At 52.5% G+C, this 19,023-nt stretch overlaps 3 protein-coding genes across 3 annotated transcripts; 1 reads left to right on the forward strand and 2 right to left on the reverse strand.

The window, feature by feature from the left end:
* COL26b_003731 (uncharacterized protein) lies at nucleotides 1-1,929 on the forward strand (the record flags this gene model as incomplete). Its single annotated transcript, XM_053176622.1, has 4 exons — nucleotides 1-201; nucleotides 249-403; nucleotides 454-591; nucleotides 660-1,929. The coding sequence occupies 4 exons, from the start codon at nucleotides 1-3 to the stop codon at nucleotides 1,927-1,929; spliced, it is 1,764 nt and encodes a 587-aa protein (XP_053039481.1).
* Nucleotides 1,930-12,274: 10,345 nt separating this feature from the next.
* On the reverse strand, nucleotides 12,275-14,511 carry COL26b_003732 (uncharacterized protein; the record flags this gene model as incomplete). Its single annotated transcript, XM_053176623.1, has 3 exons — nucleotides 12,275-12,991; nucleotides 13,042-13,942; nucleotides 13,994-14,511. The coding sequence occupies 3 exons, from the start codon at nucleotides 14,509-14,511 to the stop codon at nucleotides 12,275-12,277; spliced, it is 2,136 nt and encodes a 711-aa protein (XP_053039482.1).
* A 959-nt stretch (nucleotides 14,512-15,470) lies between these two features.
* Nucleotides 15,471-16,694, reverse strand: COL26b_003733 (uncharacterized protein; the record flags this gene model as incomplete). Its single annotated transcript, XM_053176624.1, has 3 exons — nucleotides 15,471-16,047; nucleotides 16,098-16,542; nucleotides 16,598-16,694. The coding sequence occupies 3 exons, from the start codon at nucleotides 16,692-16,694 to the stop codon at nucleotides 15,471-15,473; spliced, it is 1,119 nt and encodes a 372-aa protein (XP_053039483.1).
* Between the last annotated feature and the right edge of the window lie 2,329 nt (nucleotides 16,695-19,023).

Below are 19,023 nucleotides of genomic sequence, written 5' to 3' on the forward strand. Positions count from 1 at the left end.
ATGCGTTACAACCTAATTCGATCCGCCTTCGAGGCTGGACTTTTCCTTGCTTCTCTCGCCAGCGCCAACCCCATTCGCTCGTTGGATACACGCACGGATTGTGGTACTCATGGCCCTACCAACCGTGCTTGCTGGAACGGAAAGTACACCATTGATACCGACTACGAGACCAATGTCCCAAACACCGGAAAGACGAGAGAAGTATGTCCTCACATTTGCGGCCTTAGAGCAAGGCTAACATGAGGCAGTTCGATCTTTACATCACCAACCACACAGACTTTTCACCAGACGGTGTGTTCAAGACGACCATGCTCATCAACGGCCAGTTCCCGGGGCCGACTATCGAGGCTGATTGGGGCGACTTTGTCAAAATTACCGTCCACAACCAACTGGAAAACAACGGGTTAGTGCGCCGGCGCGTGCATTGCAGATCCCAGCTAACACGCTTATCAGTACCTCCATCCATTGGCACGGCATGCACCAGCGCAACACCAATGATCAGGACGGCGCCAACGGTGTCACGGAGTGCCCCATCGCACCTGGACAAAAGAAGACGTACTCTTACCAGATGATTCAGTACGGCACTTCTTGGTATGTTTCTGTTCCTTTGTTGAAGATTGTGGGCCCATGGACTTACAAGCTCTACACAGGTACCACAGCCACTTTTCATCCCAGTACGGCAACGGCGTCGTCGGCACGATTCAGATTAACGGCCCGGCGTCTGCTGACTACGACATTGACCTCGGCCCTTACGCCATCAGCGACTGGTACCACGACACTGCGGATAACCTCGAGCGACGCGCTGAACTCGCTGGTCTCCTGGCTGGCCCTCCCCCAGACAGCCAAAACGTTCTTTTCAACGGAAAGGGCGTTAATGCTTTGGGCGGCGGCGAGTACCAAAAGACGAAGCTTACGCCTGGCAAGAAGCATCGCCTCAGACTGATCAACACCTCTGTCGATAACACTTTCACCGTCTCTCTGGCTGGACACAGCTTTACTGTCATCGCTACCGATCTCGTGCCCGTCAAGCCCGTCGTCAAGGACAGTCTCTTCTTGTCCGTCGGTCAGCGCTACGATGTGATCATCGAGGCCAACCAAGAGGTTGAGAACTACTGGTTCAACGCGACTCTCAGCGCCACGGGGCTCTGCGGTACGTCCGAAGTTGCTCTTCCTGCCTCCATCTTCACTTATGAGGGCGCCGCCGATGAACTCCCTACCCAACCAGGATACCCCATTGAGGCCGGCTGCGCCGATACTGTGGGTTTCGAGCCGATCGTCAGTAGACTTCCGCCGTCCTCCGAGTTCACTCCCCACAAGAACATTCTCGACGTGAACCTCACCACGCCCGAAGTCTACGGTCAGCCGGTCTTCCGCTGGACTGTCAATGGCCACTCTATGGACATTGAGTGGGACAAGCCCACCCTCACCTACGTCGCCGAGAACAACTACACTTTCATGGAGAGAGCCAATGTTGTGGAGCTCGACTCCAAGGACAAATGGACCTGGTGGGTCATTCAGAACGACCACCTCCTCCCCCATCCTATCCACCTTCACGGTCACGACTTCCTCCTCCTCGGCATTGGCGACGGCTCCTTCCTCGACAGCAACCCGCCAGTCACCAACGGCACCGGACCGTACGCGACCACTACTCACCCCAACCTCAACTTCCACAACCCCATCCGCAGAGATGTCGCGGTGCTTCCTGCCAGCGGCTGGATGGTGATCGCCTTCAAGACCGACAACCCAGGCGCGTGGCTCATGCATTGCCACATCGCCTGGCATGTCAGCATGGGTCTCAGCGTGCAGTTCCTCGAGCGCAAGGACGAAATCGCCCACACGATGCAGCTCGAGGAGCTCCAGCCCACCTGCAAGGGCTGGAAGGACTACTACCCGACAAGCTTCTACCCAAAGCACGACTCGGGCTTGTAAACGGCCTTTTCTCTCAGGAAGCCCGAGGCTGAAGATGGCACACATAGGCAGCAGTGACAGCTGCAGTGGCGTCCACTTAGCTCCGTCCATAATACCGGCAGCGGGAACACGAGCACACCACGCCCGGCCGGCACAAGCCCAAACGTCATTTCAGCAGGGCTGGCAGCACACCCACTTCGGCGTTTTGCACACTGGGGTTCTCTCCTCTCCCACCGGTCGCGTCGCACAGCCATTCGCGCACTACCGCGGTGCCGGCCGGGGCACTTTGGGCGCTTATGGCTTATTTTTGCCCTGGGCCTTGGTCCGCCCTTCCCGCACCACACACGGTCTCTCCTCACTCACACCACCGCGGAGGCTTTTTTTTTATCCACTCATCAGCACTCATTTACTAATGATTGACCACGAAGGCGAACATGATTTGGGGCACATAAAGCAAAGCATATATGATTGGGTTATTTGGGCGTTTGGGATGTTGTGTTCGCCATTTTGGGGTTTTGAGCAAGCCACAAAGTAATAGTCTGTTATGCATGCATGAGCTGGAGTTTTTCTTTTAGATACCTCTCATGAAGATGGGATTTGTTGGTATCTACTTGGGTGGCATGGCATCTAGATCTGGACGGCGAACAATATTTTTGGGACTTAGTATTGGGTAAAATTTGTCAAAATTCCTTGGAGTACAATTCGTTGTGCGAGAGCGTGATGCATGCAGTGAGATTTGACATGGTACTTACTTGTTGGTTGGCTGGGGAGAGACATGGTACTGGGTCTGCGGTCTGAGTAAGACCGGGGACTTCGGGGATTTGTATTTTGGGCCGGCGGCGGCGGGGATTCTGGACTTTTGGTGAGGGTCTTTGTTTACTTTGTTCGAGCCTTACACGAAAGAGTGGGAGGGCCGTTAGGCCACGGGCGTGGTTGTGGCGCGCCATTCAGCTTCAAGGCCTGCCCGTGGGAGATGATAGAGGGGGAGGGGAGGGGAGGTCGAGCAGTGCAGGTTTGGTATGACCTCAGCCTGCATCTTGTATCTTACGCCCTTGGTTGGGTGAGCCGACGCCCACATCCCGTGGGATATGCCGAGGGGGATGGAGGATGTCAGCTTGGGACCTTTTTCGGGTCTTGGTCTTTGGCGCGACGTGGGCTGTGAATGAGTTATCTTATCTTGGCCCGGCGACTTGGAAGCCTTGGCCGTTCATCGATATTTGTTGATTTTTTTTGGTTGAAGTTGGTTTCGGCGGTTTAATATTCTTGGGATTTCTTGGATATGCAAAATCCGGGGACTTGGGTATCGGAGACTTGGAGGGGTTTGATTGTGCGGTTGTATTGCATCGGGGGAGATGGGTGATCGGGAAGGGATCGGAGGGGGCACGGCTTGGCGGGGAATACGTGGGGCGGATGGGACGCCGCAACGGGGATCGGGACGGAGGTCCGGTGGTGTTTTGGAGGTGGCCCGGCGTGCGCTAAGCCTCTTTCCATGTGTAGACGGCCACGAAGTCAAATCTTCTCATTAGTGATTGTGTTGGTTCTCTTTCAGAATTTTCTTTTGACGGATTTTCCCTATGGTTTGTTGAACTTGCCATGAACCAGTTTGGTGGGTAGTAATCCCCAGCTTACGGCAGACCGCGGATGGCACAATCCTCAGGCAGGAGATGTGGCCGTTTGCTGTCTCGCAGGAGGAAAGTTATCTAAGTCAAGACTTCTCACAAAACAAGTAGATCAGAGTTGACATGCTTTCGGACTCATGTGATTGATGTCTCAAGTCAAGCTACGGTCGCGACGTAGCCCGAGGACTAGTCACTTCCTAGCTGGAAGCTGAGTGGAAGGAGGACGTCCTCGTCTAGGAAGATCATTTGTCTCGCCAGTGTTGATAAAATGTGACGAAAACATAACCAGATTGTGTTTGTCGTCGTATTCGAAGAGGGCGGCGATATTGGCTGTTCCGATGTAGACACCGTGGTCTTGACATCAGCTAGCATGCAGGTATACAGAATCACCTTGTTCCACAGGCCGGTGAATGAAAACTCTGGTTTACTCGACTTGTTTTATTCCAAACGGTGTTCGTTTGTGCTTTTGCCACTATTGTATACTTGTGCTGTCGCAGCACATGGGGTCTAGCATACCCCCCTCACCAATGGTTTCTTGGTACATCACTCTATCAACACATTTAGGCGGCTGCTATTCCGTTTGTATATAAGTGACAGGAAACCATGGATATCATTTGAGTCTCCTTCGCGAATACATTTGTTGGAAGTATATGATTCTTTCTGGGTGTATTGGTCAGCCCGTGTAAAGAAGCCCTTCAATCCTGTTCTCCTCCATTGATGCTACTTCGAAATACTTTCTTCGTCTTCGACTTTAACTTCGAAAAGCCAGGTGCTAGAGAACTGCATGGAAGCTCAGGGCTAGCTGCCGGCGCGTGGTTGCTAACACAGAAGGGACCCAATATAAAGAGGCAGTTTGCGCGAGCTGTTATGATGAAATCCGTGAGTTTCGTCACAGAAGTAGCATTCCTATTGATATGAGGTATCTGCGGTGCTATGAAGCAAAATCATGCGAACAAAGATGAGAGAAGCGAATGTATAGGGTATTGATGGAAGACGATATCATATTTGCAAGGTATACAGCTACGTGTGTTAGAAAGCCTTTACAATGCGGTCTAAATACTCACACTCCAAGGATTGTGCCATCCAATCTGCTCTATGGTTCGTAATCTGGCCGAAGGAATCGTCAGCTACGGAGCATGCTGAAGTGCCAACCGCACACCGAGCCACCGACTACCGTTGTATACTCCGCGAACCGCCCAAGTCAAGTTCGAAGAGCGACATGACCAACGCACGAGCTAATGGACAGTAGAAAGACAAGTAGAGATTTCCGGTGTACTCAGTACCAGTTTTTTGATCTCGTCAAGTCGAAGGTAGGTTGTGGCGTGAAAGGGGTTATGAACCTTTCATCCAAGGGGGGAAGTTGGTCTTAGTTCGTCCGGTGAACAGAGCATAACCAAGGTTTGAAACAAGCTGGGAAAGACTCCCGGTTGACTTGATCTTTCCATGGCATGCCGCATTGCCATAGACGTAGCTGCATCAGCGGTCCATGAGATGAAAGCTGTGCAATAGGGCTGGCCACCATGGGATACGCCAAGAAAATGAATGTTAACATATGTTCGAGCGATGCCGGAAGTCGATGCCGCAAAAGTTCCAGAAAGGTGTGGTTTCCGTGCCGCTAGGATTGCTTCCATTCTGTGTATCCGGGTACCTTGATTTTTGCTGTCCAATGATGTTGATAGCCTGGAGAAATGCCGCCAGGGATACTGACATGCTAGAAAGAAGTCGTGGTGCTCATGTAACAAAGTCCGATGCAACCCAGAATTTGGTGATGGTACTCAACGACTTGGAGGCACGCTTCGATTTCATCGTCGCAACGTTGACCTGCAGGACGAAGCCTACTTCAGCTCGGTCGGCTTTGGCGGACTACTTTGTTGTCGTTCGACCCCTTCCGGCAACGGCCTGTGAAGTGGTAGGAGTTCGGGAGAACTCTCCCGATGTGGTGTGATTTATTTTTGGAACTTGAGGCTGTCGGTTTGCTGGGGCGCCACCAGTCTCCTCTCCATGCGAACCTCGGCGGCGAATACCTCTCTCAACATCCATCTGAACTTTCCCGGCTCCATCGAGGCGGCTAAGGCACTTCCTGCCATCGTATACGGCTAAGATGATTAATCCAACTGCGATCCAGGCGGGTGTTAAAAATCGGTCTCCTTAGTTGTAACGATAGCGGAAAATACGGAGACTGGTCCTAGGACTGCTATGATTGTCCACGGTGTTCTCCTATGAATGGCCAGGATCTTGAAGACTGCCATGTACCGGAAAGGCTTCCTTACTTTATCAGATACTCTCTGAACTCCAGAATAAGAACATAGGAAGTGAGAATCCATATAAACAGGCCGCTTCAAGGAGTCAATATCGTTGCAGTCGATGCTGAAGCCAAGCTTACAGGCGGGCTTTACTTTGGAGTGACTACTGAAATCCAATTCTATTTGTCCCCTTGCGTCGCGAAGAGTCATGTGGCGAAAGCATCGCTCGTTTGAACATGAAATAATAACTCTCGCAATTGAAAACGTACCGCGAGGCTGCGGAAAGATGGTGACGCTTAATCAACAGGCTGGTGGGTACCGCAGGTGTTGAAAGCAATGATTGCGCTGAAGCTAATTAACGGAAATATTCAAGACAACATTGTAAAACTTGCTGTCGTTCTCATACGATGTTGATGACAATAGAACGGATGATATCAGGACGAACGAGCTCAACCGGTTGATTTCGTCGATAGCTGATGCATTCTGACTTGCCCGTGGGCCCCCAAACCCAACCTCCACGCTCTACAATCAGAAAAAAAAAAGTCGTTCGATCTAAATTGGATTCAATTGTTCTTAAGTCTACTTGGTTTCCTTGTGGAAGAGTCTGATGCTTGCTAAGGGTTCGCCTGGTTCGCCAATGCAGCAAATCAGAAGATGAACCCTGCCAGGCACACAGCTCATTACGCTAAATGGTCTTCGCGACATTCATCGATGATTTTCAAGACTAATGCACGCTATGGTAAGATTTATTTCTGGTCGGGTGCCAAAGATAATTCAATCAGGGAAGGACACCTCGAGCAGCACCCCTTATCCCTGCCGGAAGACTGTCACTTTTGCCTAGAGGTGATCTTCTTGAGGTTTGGGTGACTCTCGCGTTCCTTCTTTTGGGCGTCGGCCTCTCTTGACCGAGTCATTGAAGGTGCTTGGGCAAAGCATCAAGACAAGCCTGCCCTCGGTAAATCGCCATGTCAGACTGTTAGACCCGATGGCCAACGGTGGAGGCTGTTGCTCCGATAACATGTCCCATTTATTCCGCTGATGCCGATGCAGTGACCGACCTTGCCGGCCCCGATAGGGTCTCTACATCAATGCTCGAAACATATTCTCAGGAGCTTAAAACCAAGTGAAATGTTTGAAATGTAGTCTGGGATACAGTAGTAGTCATCCGTGTCGTCTGAACCATCCTCGTCATCCGTATCGTCGCTGCCGCTTGCTATGTACTTTTCGTCCTGCTCAGACCTGTGTATTGTGTGCCCGGTCTGCCATCTGGCCTCCCCAATAACGCCCGCAGATACCCCTTAGAACCCAAAGAAATACAAGATGAATCGGAAAAATTGTAAGGAAACGGAGCCGTATCCATCTCCTCCCCCCTCTCCCCCGCCCGAACGAGTAGGTGGCGTGCAAACATGCGATGTTTGTCCAGGAACCAAGGGCGAGAAGGTCGAACCAGGATGAAGATAGTTCAACACCTGCGGAAAGAAACCGCATGTCTTGGTGCTAGTGAGCGAGATTGCAGCGTGTAGATCCGATTGAAGACCTACACTGAAGCATGTTGGAGGCGATTGCGTAATTTGAGTGTGTTCATCAAGCAGGATCAGTCGTCGAATGGGCGGTACGATTGGCGTGAAAGTGACTACGTCTTGACGGGATACCATCCGATCCTGTGACATGGGTAGGGCCGCTCTCGAGATCGATATTGTTCCTCCAAGTCTTTCGGCGGAATTTCTTGCGGTACTTGCCATCATGCACAGCGAGGATGTTCAGGCCGGCTGTGATCCAGATGGGTGCGAAAAGCCCGGCGTATCACAAGTCGATACCATTGTTACTGACTATCGAGGCCCAGATTGAAATTGGTCCGACGATGGCGATGACACTCCATGGAGCGCGGCTGTATGCTTATTGGCTTCACGAAATATGTTGAACTTGTCGGATGGTGCGACGAACTCAACTAGGTAGCCTTTGAACTCCAACAGAAGTATGAAGGATATGATAATCCAAGATACAAGGCCGCTTTCGATATCATTATCAATATGTGCTGCGCGCGTTCGAGCTTTAATTAACATACCTAACAGTGACCATTGACGCCCATGCATGCTTCTTCTCTTGAGTTGCAAGAAACAAGATGACAAGCGCATCTGTTGTCTGAATATGGAAAAACAGGTTCCGAAGTGTGACATGCATTCTCAATCCTCAGATATCTCAGACCGCCAAGGGCTACAAGTGTAGTGTGGGGGAATGACGTGAGGGCGCTTTGGCCTAGACCAACAGGAGAGATACTGCGATGTTGTCGAAATTGGCGGACGTTGCGCATGAGGATGTATTCCTTCAGCAATAAGACTTGCAAAAGTCCGATACAAAACAAACTTAACGGCAGGGGATGAGGCGAAAGTTTGGTGTCATGTGGAAAAGCCTGGATCGTGGACCTTGAACTTGAGGAGCGGAGTTTATATAAGCTCTTCTCTTGACGTCCTTTCTTTTCTCAGAAGGACACATGGTGCCAGGCAAGGCGCGTCTGGCAGGCGGGATTTAGATCGAGCGTGGATCTTGACGAAGATCGCTCAATGATTTCTTTTCTGGGTGGCGTCGGGTGCGTTTGCGGGCTCCGCGGTAGCCCCCTGTCCTCTCTTCGCCATCGCCGGAAATGATCTCTAGAAAATCAATAAAAATTCGGCAACAAGTCGCGAAAAATCTCAAGAGATGCGCGGTTAGGCAGCTAGGACTAGGTTGAAATATTGGCTTTTCCCGTTAGGCAGGGGGACGCCGCGGACTTCCGTTTTGGTTGAGCTCGCGCTTTGGACTACCTCAACGTGCGAAATGTCAGTCAGTAGCCCTGGCCAGAACGGAGTCACCAAGGGGCCTAATAGGGGCGTTTCAGGGTGCGCAACCAACGAGGTTCTCAGTCGAAGCAGTTTGAGTGTAAACCAGATTTTCTGAGCTTCTGCTGCATAATACGGTGGTGGTATGAGTGTCTACGATTAATGTCCGCATTACCGAGAGAAGCAGGCTGTGGGCTTTTCTACTTTCAACGTCTGTCTCATCCCGGTGCACCCAACGCACCCCCTAGTCTTTCACGTGTCTCGCCTGAAAAACAAAAGGAGGTTAGGTACTCTGTAGGGCTATGCAAACGGCATGGAAGGGGGCCATTATGTGGGGGCGCACGGCTCAGTCGGTGGCTCGGCCGACGTCTCCTCTCCTCAAGCTAAGGTACGTACCGAGGTTTTCACATCGCGAATCCCCGCTGAATCACCCACTGCATTGGCAGGATGCGCCCGCATGCTTTCATGTTCGGTTAAATTGGGCGTCCCGAGGTTTTCACATCGCGAATCCGAACGGCTGACCCTTGTTTTCGGCATGGAGCTCGGGTGAAGAGAATCCAGACCGTCGGCCAGCTGAGTGTCTCCACTACTGAGGCCCAACATGCCCCTCACATCATTAATGGGTAGATCTCTGATGGAGTCAGCGAAGGGTTGGAGCAGTTTTATAAAAAAAGAAAATACGAGTAAATCGTAAGTATGTAGCGCAAGATCAAGGCAACGACGAGTTACTTAGAGGCTATCTTTTGAGCTATGTTCTGACTGATCATAGTGTACGGTCAGCGGGCTGTTTTCCTATCCACACAAACCCACACCTTACTTGTAAGTGAAAAGAAGCTTAAGGGGTTCTGGTTGAAGAACAATTTCAAACATTCGTTCTTGATTCATGTTGTCTGAATGAGACGATGATACTCTATGGCGCCCGCCTACATGATTGTGAGTTAGTAATGTTTCAGATATTCGCTGTTTGTCAAACGAACTATGCGAAGTATGGTGTCATCGTGCGCACAGGTGGAGGAGGTACGTGCTTAGCTATGGCAGCTGGGATGCAGCTCAGGTTCGGGTGCATTGCTCAAATACAGGAAGTGAGAGTGGTCGCTGGGAACATAAGGAAGTGCCACACGAGGAAGAAAAGTGAGGCTCCGCATGTGAGAGAAGAGTGATCGCCGGCCCGCGGCCCGGGAAACAGGGCGCACCAGGGGAAAGAAAGGTAGAAAAGTGATTACTGGGAGCAGCGTTGTCTCGCTGCTATGTGTGTGTGGGTGGATACTTGGGGGGAGCTAAGGTAGTGCTCGTCGCCCTGGGAGGCCGTTCGGATAGAGGTAAGGTAGGCGACAGTGCCAAGAGACAGGGGACGATGCGTCACTCGACATTCACCTTGTTGCTTTTTCCCATTGCTCCACCAGCTAAGTGTACGCAGTAGGCTCCCTGTCTAGTCCGACCATGCCTGCTTTCCTGCGCCTCAAAGGACGTCTACTAAGTAGGAAACCCCCGATGCAGGTTGACGGGCCTCCGGTTCCCGGGCACCGGCGGCCAATGCAACGGAATGAAATCAGCGATAGCGGGCCTCTGAAGAATCCGACCCATCGTCCGCTCGGCCATTAGCCGCCCACTGAATCACGCTTTTTACCTCTTGATCATTAGTGCGCCCTCCTCAAAAAAAGAAAGGTTCACCTTGGCATGCCAACATAAAACAGTAAAACTTCAAGTATGAAGCTTCTGGAGTACGGTCATACCGAAAAGATCACAGGAAGACCCTCAAGAGCATTTTGCGCAATTGAACATCAAATGTGGAGGCACCTGGTGCCAGATGCCCTCCTGCCTATGGGGCCTTCTCCAGCCCACACTGCCTGCAGCCACTTCCTCCATAGACACCTACATACACTTGTTACCACGCCCTCCTTCGGCCTCTATAACAAACACAGCTCGGGCGCTCCCATGGCAGCCCGAAGTCGGCCTGACACGTAGGCTGCCCGTTTCCATGTATAAACACTTCCTCGTCGCCCATAATGAAGCAGCAAGTTCCGACTTCAATCACAAACATCCAAAAGCATCTCATTTTCAATAACATCGCGGTCTTCAACATTACAATTTGAGGCTTTCTTGACTACCAGAAACCAGAAACAAAAGCTGCTTGGGCGCTTGGATGTTGTTGTCTTTCGTCCTGCTCTTGGTGTTCAGGTCCTATATAGTACAGTGGGTGACTTCGTACCGCAAGCCGTCTGTGCGAATGCAGCTAATGAATACTCAGGAGACCTCCGTTGAGCGTCATCGAGGTTGTCAGACCGCTGGTCATCTAGGCAATAATTGTTAACGCTAAATATATTAACTTCAACTACGCTGGGCTATTCGCTTCCATCTGGATTGCCTCCGGACTGAGTATTCTTGCTATTTACGATGCATAAAAGGGTTTCGCAGTTGAGAAGGAGAAGCTGAAGGACGAAGAGAATACCCAGAGGGTCCGAGGCTCGTCGGCTGGGCGGGCACCTTAGGAGACGTAGTTGTGACCCATCCGTTGAGTACGAGAGTGAGGCAGCTAGCGATAATGGAAGTCTTAGGAAGAAAAATCATATTACGGCACCAAAAGCAAACTTAGATAGATGTTGGGGGGTACTTCGTGCCTTAAAGGAAGACTGCGTTAGGTTTCGTTCGGACCTGTCTCGGCTGGCTTCCGTTCTCTGCCGAGGTTCATAATTGGCTTGGAATTTCGATCCTACATAACAGTATACGCAGTAAATGTTTCTGATCCCTGTGTTGAGACCTAAGACCAAAATGAGAGCCCGTGATCACCTTAGGTGAGGTTGGCCCATCGGGTTGGCATCGGCATCGCGGCCGACACGGGTCGCTCAAGTAAAAATATGTAAACATCGTCTCGTGGCACGCGCTGTCGTCTCGCTCCAGCATTCGAGACATCAATTACTGACGTAGATGCTATCTTATGCTTCTTAATCTCGAGTACATTTTTGTCTCCCCCTCTAGCCTGTTGGGAGTTGCACCGAGCCCTCAAGTCTAACAACCGAACCCCCATCCTTCGGCTCTTCAGTCCAGCTCCACCATGCACCTCATTGCCACAATACGAACGAAGCATCATGGCAGAGAGTGAGTCCTGGACTATATATACCCTCGTGAAAACATATTCAATGTTGCCTAAATATCAATCAGCCCCGGATCGCGACAGGATTGCAGGCCTCGGCTGAGAATCAATGATTGACCTACACGCTAGCATGTATTTCGTCACCGCAAAGAACAATGCCATTCGTTTGAAAACAGTCGCGTGCTGACAGTCACTTGTACCTTGTTCAGACTGTCCCTGTCAATGGGTACCCCTCCCCCACTTGCGGCATCTGAAGAGACCCATGATGTAGCCCGCTGCAATATTGGTGCTAAATATTGTGGGCATAACCAAAAGGATAACTGACGCAGGGTCATGAATGCAAATGGTAGAAAATCCGGTGCTTATTAGGGTCTTAATGAAGGGTGTTTCGGGTGTGCAGGTTCAGCAAGTGCATGGTTCGAGAATGAACTGTAAGCTTCATTGCATCATCAACACAACGTATAGGAATTACAATCTTCATCAATATCGTGACAACACATGGTAATCGTAGAAAAAAAAAAGAATGGACATCCCGCAGCACAAGGCACAGGAAACAGATTCATACAAAAGCCCCGACCCTCATCTCAACCTCCCCCCTCAGTCATCCACAATCTCATCTGAAGAGGACGAAGAAGACCCCGAACTAGAAGCCCGATTCGTCGCGGCGTCATCGTACCACGGCATAGTCCCCGAGTCAGTGTTGAACTCGGTGTCCGTGGCATAAGTCCACTGCGCCACGATCCGGCCGAGGTTGTTCCACGTCTGCTCGTCCATGTCCTTCTCCCGCGTCGGCTCCGGTCCGCCAAAGTCCAGCTCGAAGCCGAGCTTCCACTCCTCAAGCTCTCGGTCGGTAGTGTTCGTGGACCCGGCCATCCAGCTCAGCACGGAGGACGGTGCACGCGGGCCGTAGCGACGACGGACGGGGGCGGGGCCGACGTTGATGACTCTGGGAGCCCTTGGCCATCTCGGGGCTGGTGGCGGCATGCAACCGCCGCCGCCGGGCCGCGGGAAGCCTGGAGGAATACTACCCATGTGTGGTGCTCGAAAGCCCGGGGGCGGGGGATACATGCCCGGCGGAGGCGGGGGCGGCCCCATGTACGGCTCTGCCCAGGTCTTGGAGTCCGGACCAACTGAGCTGTCTGCGAAGGGCGAGAGGCGCATCGTGAGGACGGCGCCTGGCTTCACGGTGTTCTCCCAGGCTGCCGGGGTGACGACGACGTCGTCTTCGTTGACGATCTCGAAGGCGCCCTGGCTGATCATCGGCCACATTCTGTTGATGTCGCGGAAGCGGCCGTGGATAATGTTACGAGCTCCCTTTGAGATGTTAGTATATTTGCTTTCAAATAAAGGGTGGTAGAGTTTACCTTCAGAGTTCGGCACTGCTCATATGGCATGACGATGGTACGGCCAATGGAGTCAGTCAGGTGAATAGGCTCCAGAGCGGGCTCCATCGACATGTACGCGACGATGAACTCGGGCATGCCTCGGGTGTCGACGGCGATCAAGTTCCTGACGCGTCCGTCCTTGTTCTGCGCGCGCTGGGGGGCATTCTGAACAGCGAGACGGAACTGGGCGTCAAGACCGATCAGCTGGTCTCCGGGAGTGTCTCCGACCTTTCGGAGAACGCGCTTCAGCTGGCGGAGTAGAGTCTTCGGCTCGAAGGCCAACACTGGCGGCTTCTTCTTGCTATGGAGCTGATACCCACCATGGATGATGCTTGCTTCCAGCTCCAAGTGGTCCAGGGGCGGGAGACCGCGACCAAAGAGGCCGCGCATCCACTCAGCCATGCTGTTGAAGACCTTGGCTGGGAAGCGGCGCTTGGGCGTCATAAGCTTGATGTCGATGGGCTCGGGAGGTGGCGGTGGTGGGTAATCCATGACTGGAGGAGGCGGGGGAGGCTCAATGAAGGCAGGAGGCGGAGGAGGAGGAGGCGCAAAGGATTCCTCAACAGGAGCAGTCTTCTTCTCTCCGTCGACCTTGTCGCCGCAGATTGAAGGCGCCCTGGAGACCTGGGCAGTCTCTCCAGACTTCCACGATGCGACGTCATCACCAGAGCAGACGCTTGCGGCCTCAGCCTCTGCAGCAGCCTCGGCTGCCTTGGCAGCTTTGTAGGCTGCTCGAGCTTCGCGCTTGGCCTGCTCGTCCGCCTTCTTCTCGTAGTCCTCTACGAGAGTCTTGACGTTCTTGTTCCTCTGCTGAAGCAGACGGCTGGCCAATGCCCTTGAAGCGAGCTCCTCATCGAAGCTACCTGGGGCTCTGGGGGCTCTGCGTCTATGTTAGCAGTGTCATTCGAAGATGCTAAGAGGGAATACTGACTTGATCTGGAGACGGGCAACGTCAAAGACCTGCATGTGCAACAGAAGGCTCGCGAAGAGCCACTGCAACTGCTTCGCAGCAGTCTCGAAGGCGTCCTCGACCAAACTCCAGTTCATGTTGGCGTTGATAGCGCAGAGCCTGGCAGCCTTCAAGTCCTCGACGCGGATCGTCTCAAAGTTGACGTCCTCGACGACTTTGGCGGCCAAGCTGGCCCGGTAGACGCTGCGGATGATGGTCACATAAGTCCTACCGCAGCGGACCGCGAGATCTTCAACGTCTCTACGGCCGGCGTCTTTGTAGACGGAAAACGTATCATGTTTGTCAGTGCTGAGATGTTCCCAGAGCTGAGCGAGGGTTGACGCCGTGCCGAAGATATCATCGACAAGGTATCGAACGTCTGTGTCTGGGGACTTGGTACCCAGGCCGTATATGTTCAGCTTGTTGGCCAGCTGGAACCCGAGGTTCACGATGCCCGGCACATTGAGGGAGGGCGCCACGCCGCTGGGGAGCTCGGCCATGGTGAGTGGCTTGACGGAGGAGGGAGGGTTGGGTAGAGAAGAGCGGTAGACCTCAGACTCTTGCACTTGACATCACGACCTGACGCGGGGTATTTAATCTTGTAGAGAGAGAAGGAAGGAGATATGGCAAGCCTCATTTTGCCCATTGGGCTGGCAGCTGCATGATTAGGTGTTTCTCGCTGGTTGGAGTAGGACGTCGGCCAATAAGCCGCAAAGAATGGTATGACTTGCTCTCACCAGCATCATTGTGGTTCAGGAAAATCACTAGACCTAGGGTTAGCTGCAGCCAAATTGCAACGGCTTGCTGTGAAGCTGATTGCTGTGTCTGTGTCATGTTGAGGCCAATGTAATTGCTCGGTTCCGCCCGTCTGGATCGTGTGACCCCACGGCGAGCATCAAGATCTCACCCGCTTGAGGTGGTAACGAGGCTTCGGCCGGCGGAGATCACTCAGCAAGAGTCTTGTCTCGGACATCGCGGCACCATCTGCAGAGCAGCGATGGAGATTTCAGCCTCAATGAGCTCATTGTCGAGGCAGGCTGCAGGCAGGTTCCAGGCATCCGCAGCAGGCTACGATGAGCCTGAGTCAAAATCACTTGAGTTTGCTGATGCTTGTGCTCATGGAGATATGAAGCGGGAGTCCGCCTTGAAATGTGCCTAGGGGAGGGTGACATGCATGCAGCGGGACGTGGACACTGCTTGGACCATTAACGAAGTACTGTGCATGAATCACGTGATTGACTACGGCATCCCCTTTCGATGCGGGGCCAACGCGGGGCAACCACGCTCCTCTCATGCGTCTCTGTCTCACACTCTCACAACACCATCAGCAGGCTCTGACGGCAGGGCGTCGACACGCATCAACGCATCGCATGCAACTTCCCGTCCTGAGAGGCAGATACGAATGACTATTCTGGAGCAACCGGAGCACGAGTGGTTCTCAGTTACGCAAAAGCATGCTTCATCGCATGCAGGCCGACAGCATCGACGCGACGATAGGTCTCAGAGTTACAGCAGCCATCATCTGGGCCTCATGCCACGTTCGCCTTTGAGATCTTGAAGCCACCGGGCACTCTTCTTTGGAAAACCCCGCTGGATCGTACTTTTCTGCAGCCTCGCGCATCTTGCGGACGTTCTCTTCGCCGTAACTGCCCAGCGGGTCTTGCGAGGCGTCGCAGTAGTTCAGGTAGCGGAACTTGACATCGCCGTTGAGTGACTTGGCGTAAGCCTCGATTTCGTCAATGGCTCCCTTGAGGGCCGGGAACGCGACAGTCGTCCGCATTTCCGGCGTTGGCACTTCCACAGTCCATACCAGCAGCACGCAGTCATCCTTGATGTGCTCGAGTCCGAACATGTTGCCCCCACGAACCGCCGAGTGTTTGCCGAATGATACGGGAAGCGGCTGCAGAACCATCTGGAAAGCGAAGTCGTGGTCTGGGACTTGGCCCTTCATCATCTTGACGAGGCTCTCAAAGACGTCAGCCGCCTTTTGACTGATTCGCGGGTCGTTCTTGAAGGTTGTGGTGAACCAAGTATGCCTGACGTGCCAGTTTAATCAACCATTCAGAAAGAATGAGGGTAAACTTACTCTCTAGCTTTTGGCAACGCGAATGTATCCATCTTGGTCGCAATCGTGGTCGTCTTGGACTTGACCTGCCCAGGTATAGCCAAAAACTTACTCAAGGATTTGGCCTCCTGCTCGCCGTCCAGGCTCATCAATAGGTTCTCGATGAAGTGGTCATCGGCCTTTGGCAGGTACATCCACATTGCCAGGACATGAGCATCCGGGTGAGCCTCGAGGTTGCCAACAAAGTCGGTCAGCGCGTGAACGACTTCTGGGGCCGACTCTTTGGCATGTACAAGCTCCGCATCCCAGATGTCCTTTGAGGGGAACCTCACCATGTCGAAGCCAGTTACGATCCCAAAGTTGTTGCCGCCGCCTTTGAGGACTCTGAAGAGGTCAGAGTGCTCCTGATCGTTCGCCTGCACGATGCTACCGTCGGCAAGGACGACTTCGTAGTTGACGACCTGGTCTGTTGGCTCAGGTCAACACTCATTCCGATTCCGGGCAGGGTCCATGCCACTCACCACATGCGAATCCGACTCGACAGGTGTAGAATGTTTTGCCGCCATCCGTTGTAAGACCGCCAATGCCGACCGCGTTTTCGCGGCCACCAGCAACCATCCTCCCATCTACGCGTTCGCTCTAGTCAGCAAAGATGAAGTTGAGTGGAGTTCCAATTGGTTTTACATTTCTCAACCTCATGGTACACATCTGTCCATCTTCCCCCAGGAAGCAGTGAAGCAAGTTCTGTTTCGTGGTAGTACGTTGTCCTTGCCATCAGACCAAGGTCGATAGTTATGCCGTCCTGGATGTTACTGGCACCCGGCCAGACTGTATGGCCCCCGCTTCGCACCGCAAAGTTGCACTCTGGTGTCGCAACAAGAGCCTGGACAGTCTTGGAAACCTCCTCTGCGTTCCTCGGCTGAACGATTGCCCAAGGCTTCAGTTGGGCACTCTGCGCCCAGTATTAGGCATTCCGAGTCTGGTAGGCGTCTTGGTCGGGAGTGTAAACAGCGTCGCCTAGTCCAGCTCTTTTGAGGTTGTCGAGTGCGATCTCCAAGGTAGAAGACATTTTCAATCGTGGTAGTCAGCGGAAGATTAAACCAGCTCCGAATTACGTATATTTGACAAGCCTTGTCATGCCAGACATGCAACGAGGACGGCATCTACTTAAACTCTACACCAATATCCTATTTGTCTTGCTACATAGCCTAAAGCATTAGCTAGCTTCTTTGACGATTGAACATCGCAGGGGCCTTATGCAGATGAGTGGGCACACAGTCAGCACTTCCAGCGTCTCAATGTGCCGTCGAGCTCAAAGAGGTAGTGCCAAGGTACCTCGCAGCCCACTATTGCTTTCATGGTCGATCATCGTCACACTAGCAGCCAGGCGAGCGCAGAACATTCGTGTTTTCCATGTGTCATTACAACCCGTCGGATCTTTCACCAATTGAATGCTGAAGTTCAACATCGTCGCTGCATGCTTGATCACGACCCCTGCCGACATTTTCTTCCAACGCCTCCAACTTCTCGCAGCTAGACTCAACGTAGTTGTCTGAGCCTCCGAAGTTTCGCACGGCTAACGCGACATGTTTCATTGACAAGTCGGTTGACAGACCCAGAGCTAGCTGCTCGGCAGTCCGAACGATGTTGCGAATCTCCCGTCCATTGGTTCCGACTTTTCCCAACAGCCGGTATGCCTCGGGCCACGGAGAATTTGGAGGATGTCCCTCGGGGGAGCCAATGGCGCGCTGTAGTTGACGACGCCAGATGTTCTTTCGCTGAGTTTTGTCAAGTTCAGTGTACTCGATTGTTGCATGGATTCGATCATAAAAGGCTGTGTCAATGTCTTTGGATGTGCTTGTGAGGAACAGCAATCCATCATAGGTATGAAATAAGCGAAGGAAAGCTGCGAGCCCTGTCAGTTTGCTAACTCACTGGTACTTCTGACATCGACAAACTTGTGTCAACCCACCAGTCACCGTAGCATTTTGGTCCGGCGTTGATGCTCGTCTCTTCGTCATGAACATGTCAGCTTCGTCAATCAAGATGATAGCTCCCCAGCGCCGCGCTAGGAGGAAGATATCACCGAGTTGTTTTTCTAAAGCTGAAGGATGAAAGCCCAGCCCCCCGGCCTGTACGCGGTATAACGGACGATGCGTTTCCTCGGCGACGACCTCTGCAAGATAGTCAGCGCTCTCTCCAGATTCGCACTCGCATGTGACGAGAGCGGGCGTCATCACCTGCTGTCAAAGTCTTGCCGACTCCAGGAGGGCCAGTCAGGAAGATACACAAGTTTCCTCCCTGCACTCCTCCGGTGTCTTGATTTGAAACTTCAGTTACTTCCTTTGTCTTGAAGCGGCATGTGAGATTCTGGATCAACACTTTCTTCCCAATCTCCAGCCCGAGTGAGTCGAATGGCCTTTCAGGCCAAACGATGTCTGTCAGATGTTCAACTTGAACGTTGGCCCATACCTTCTCATCCAACAAGAAGGCGACGAGTGTTGGCGGGCAGTTCAGGTACTCGATATCAGTCCACTCGTGATCCTCTCCCATCTTTTCATGTTCCAAGGACTTCTGTTCGCCCTTCGCGTCAGGCATAGCATCGTCTCTCGTTAGATCTCCACCTTGGATTGATGACGAGTCATCGCCACGCGGCAATGAATGACCTTCGTTGTTGAGAAAAGCCTCTAGGCTTTGTTGTCGATGTGAGGTAGTAAATTTGTCATTAACGCGACCGCCTCGCGTCTTCCTTCCTGCTTTTCCATCAACCAATACTCTCTGGGTTGTCTGTGACAAGGTCAGCATTCAGAAGTCAATCCGGCATCCGGGCCAAGTTGGCTTACTGTCCAAGTCCAATCAGACCTCGGATGTAAGGGAACCACTGGTCCTTCATACTGCATGAGAACATGATGGTGCTCGCATAGTCTGCGGTACGTCTTTCCCCGAG

The sequence above is a fragment of the Colletotrichum chrysophilum genome (assembly GCF_026319265.1).
Source record: "Colletotrichum chrysophilum strain AFK26 chromosome Unknown scaffold_21, whole genome shotgun sequence".
Lineage (NCBI taxonomy): Eukaryota > Fungi > Ascomycota > Sordariomycetes > Glomerellales > Glomerellaceae > Colletotrichum > Colletotrichum chrysophilum.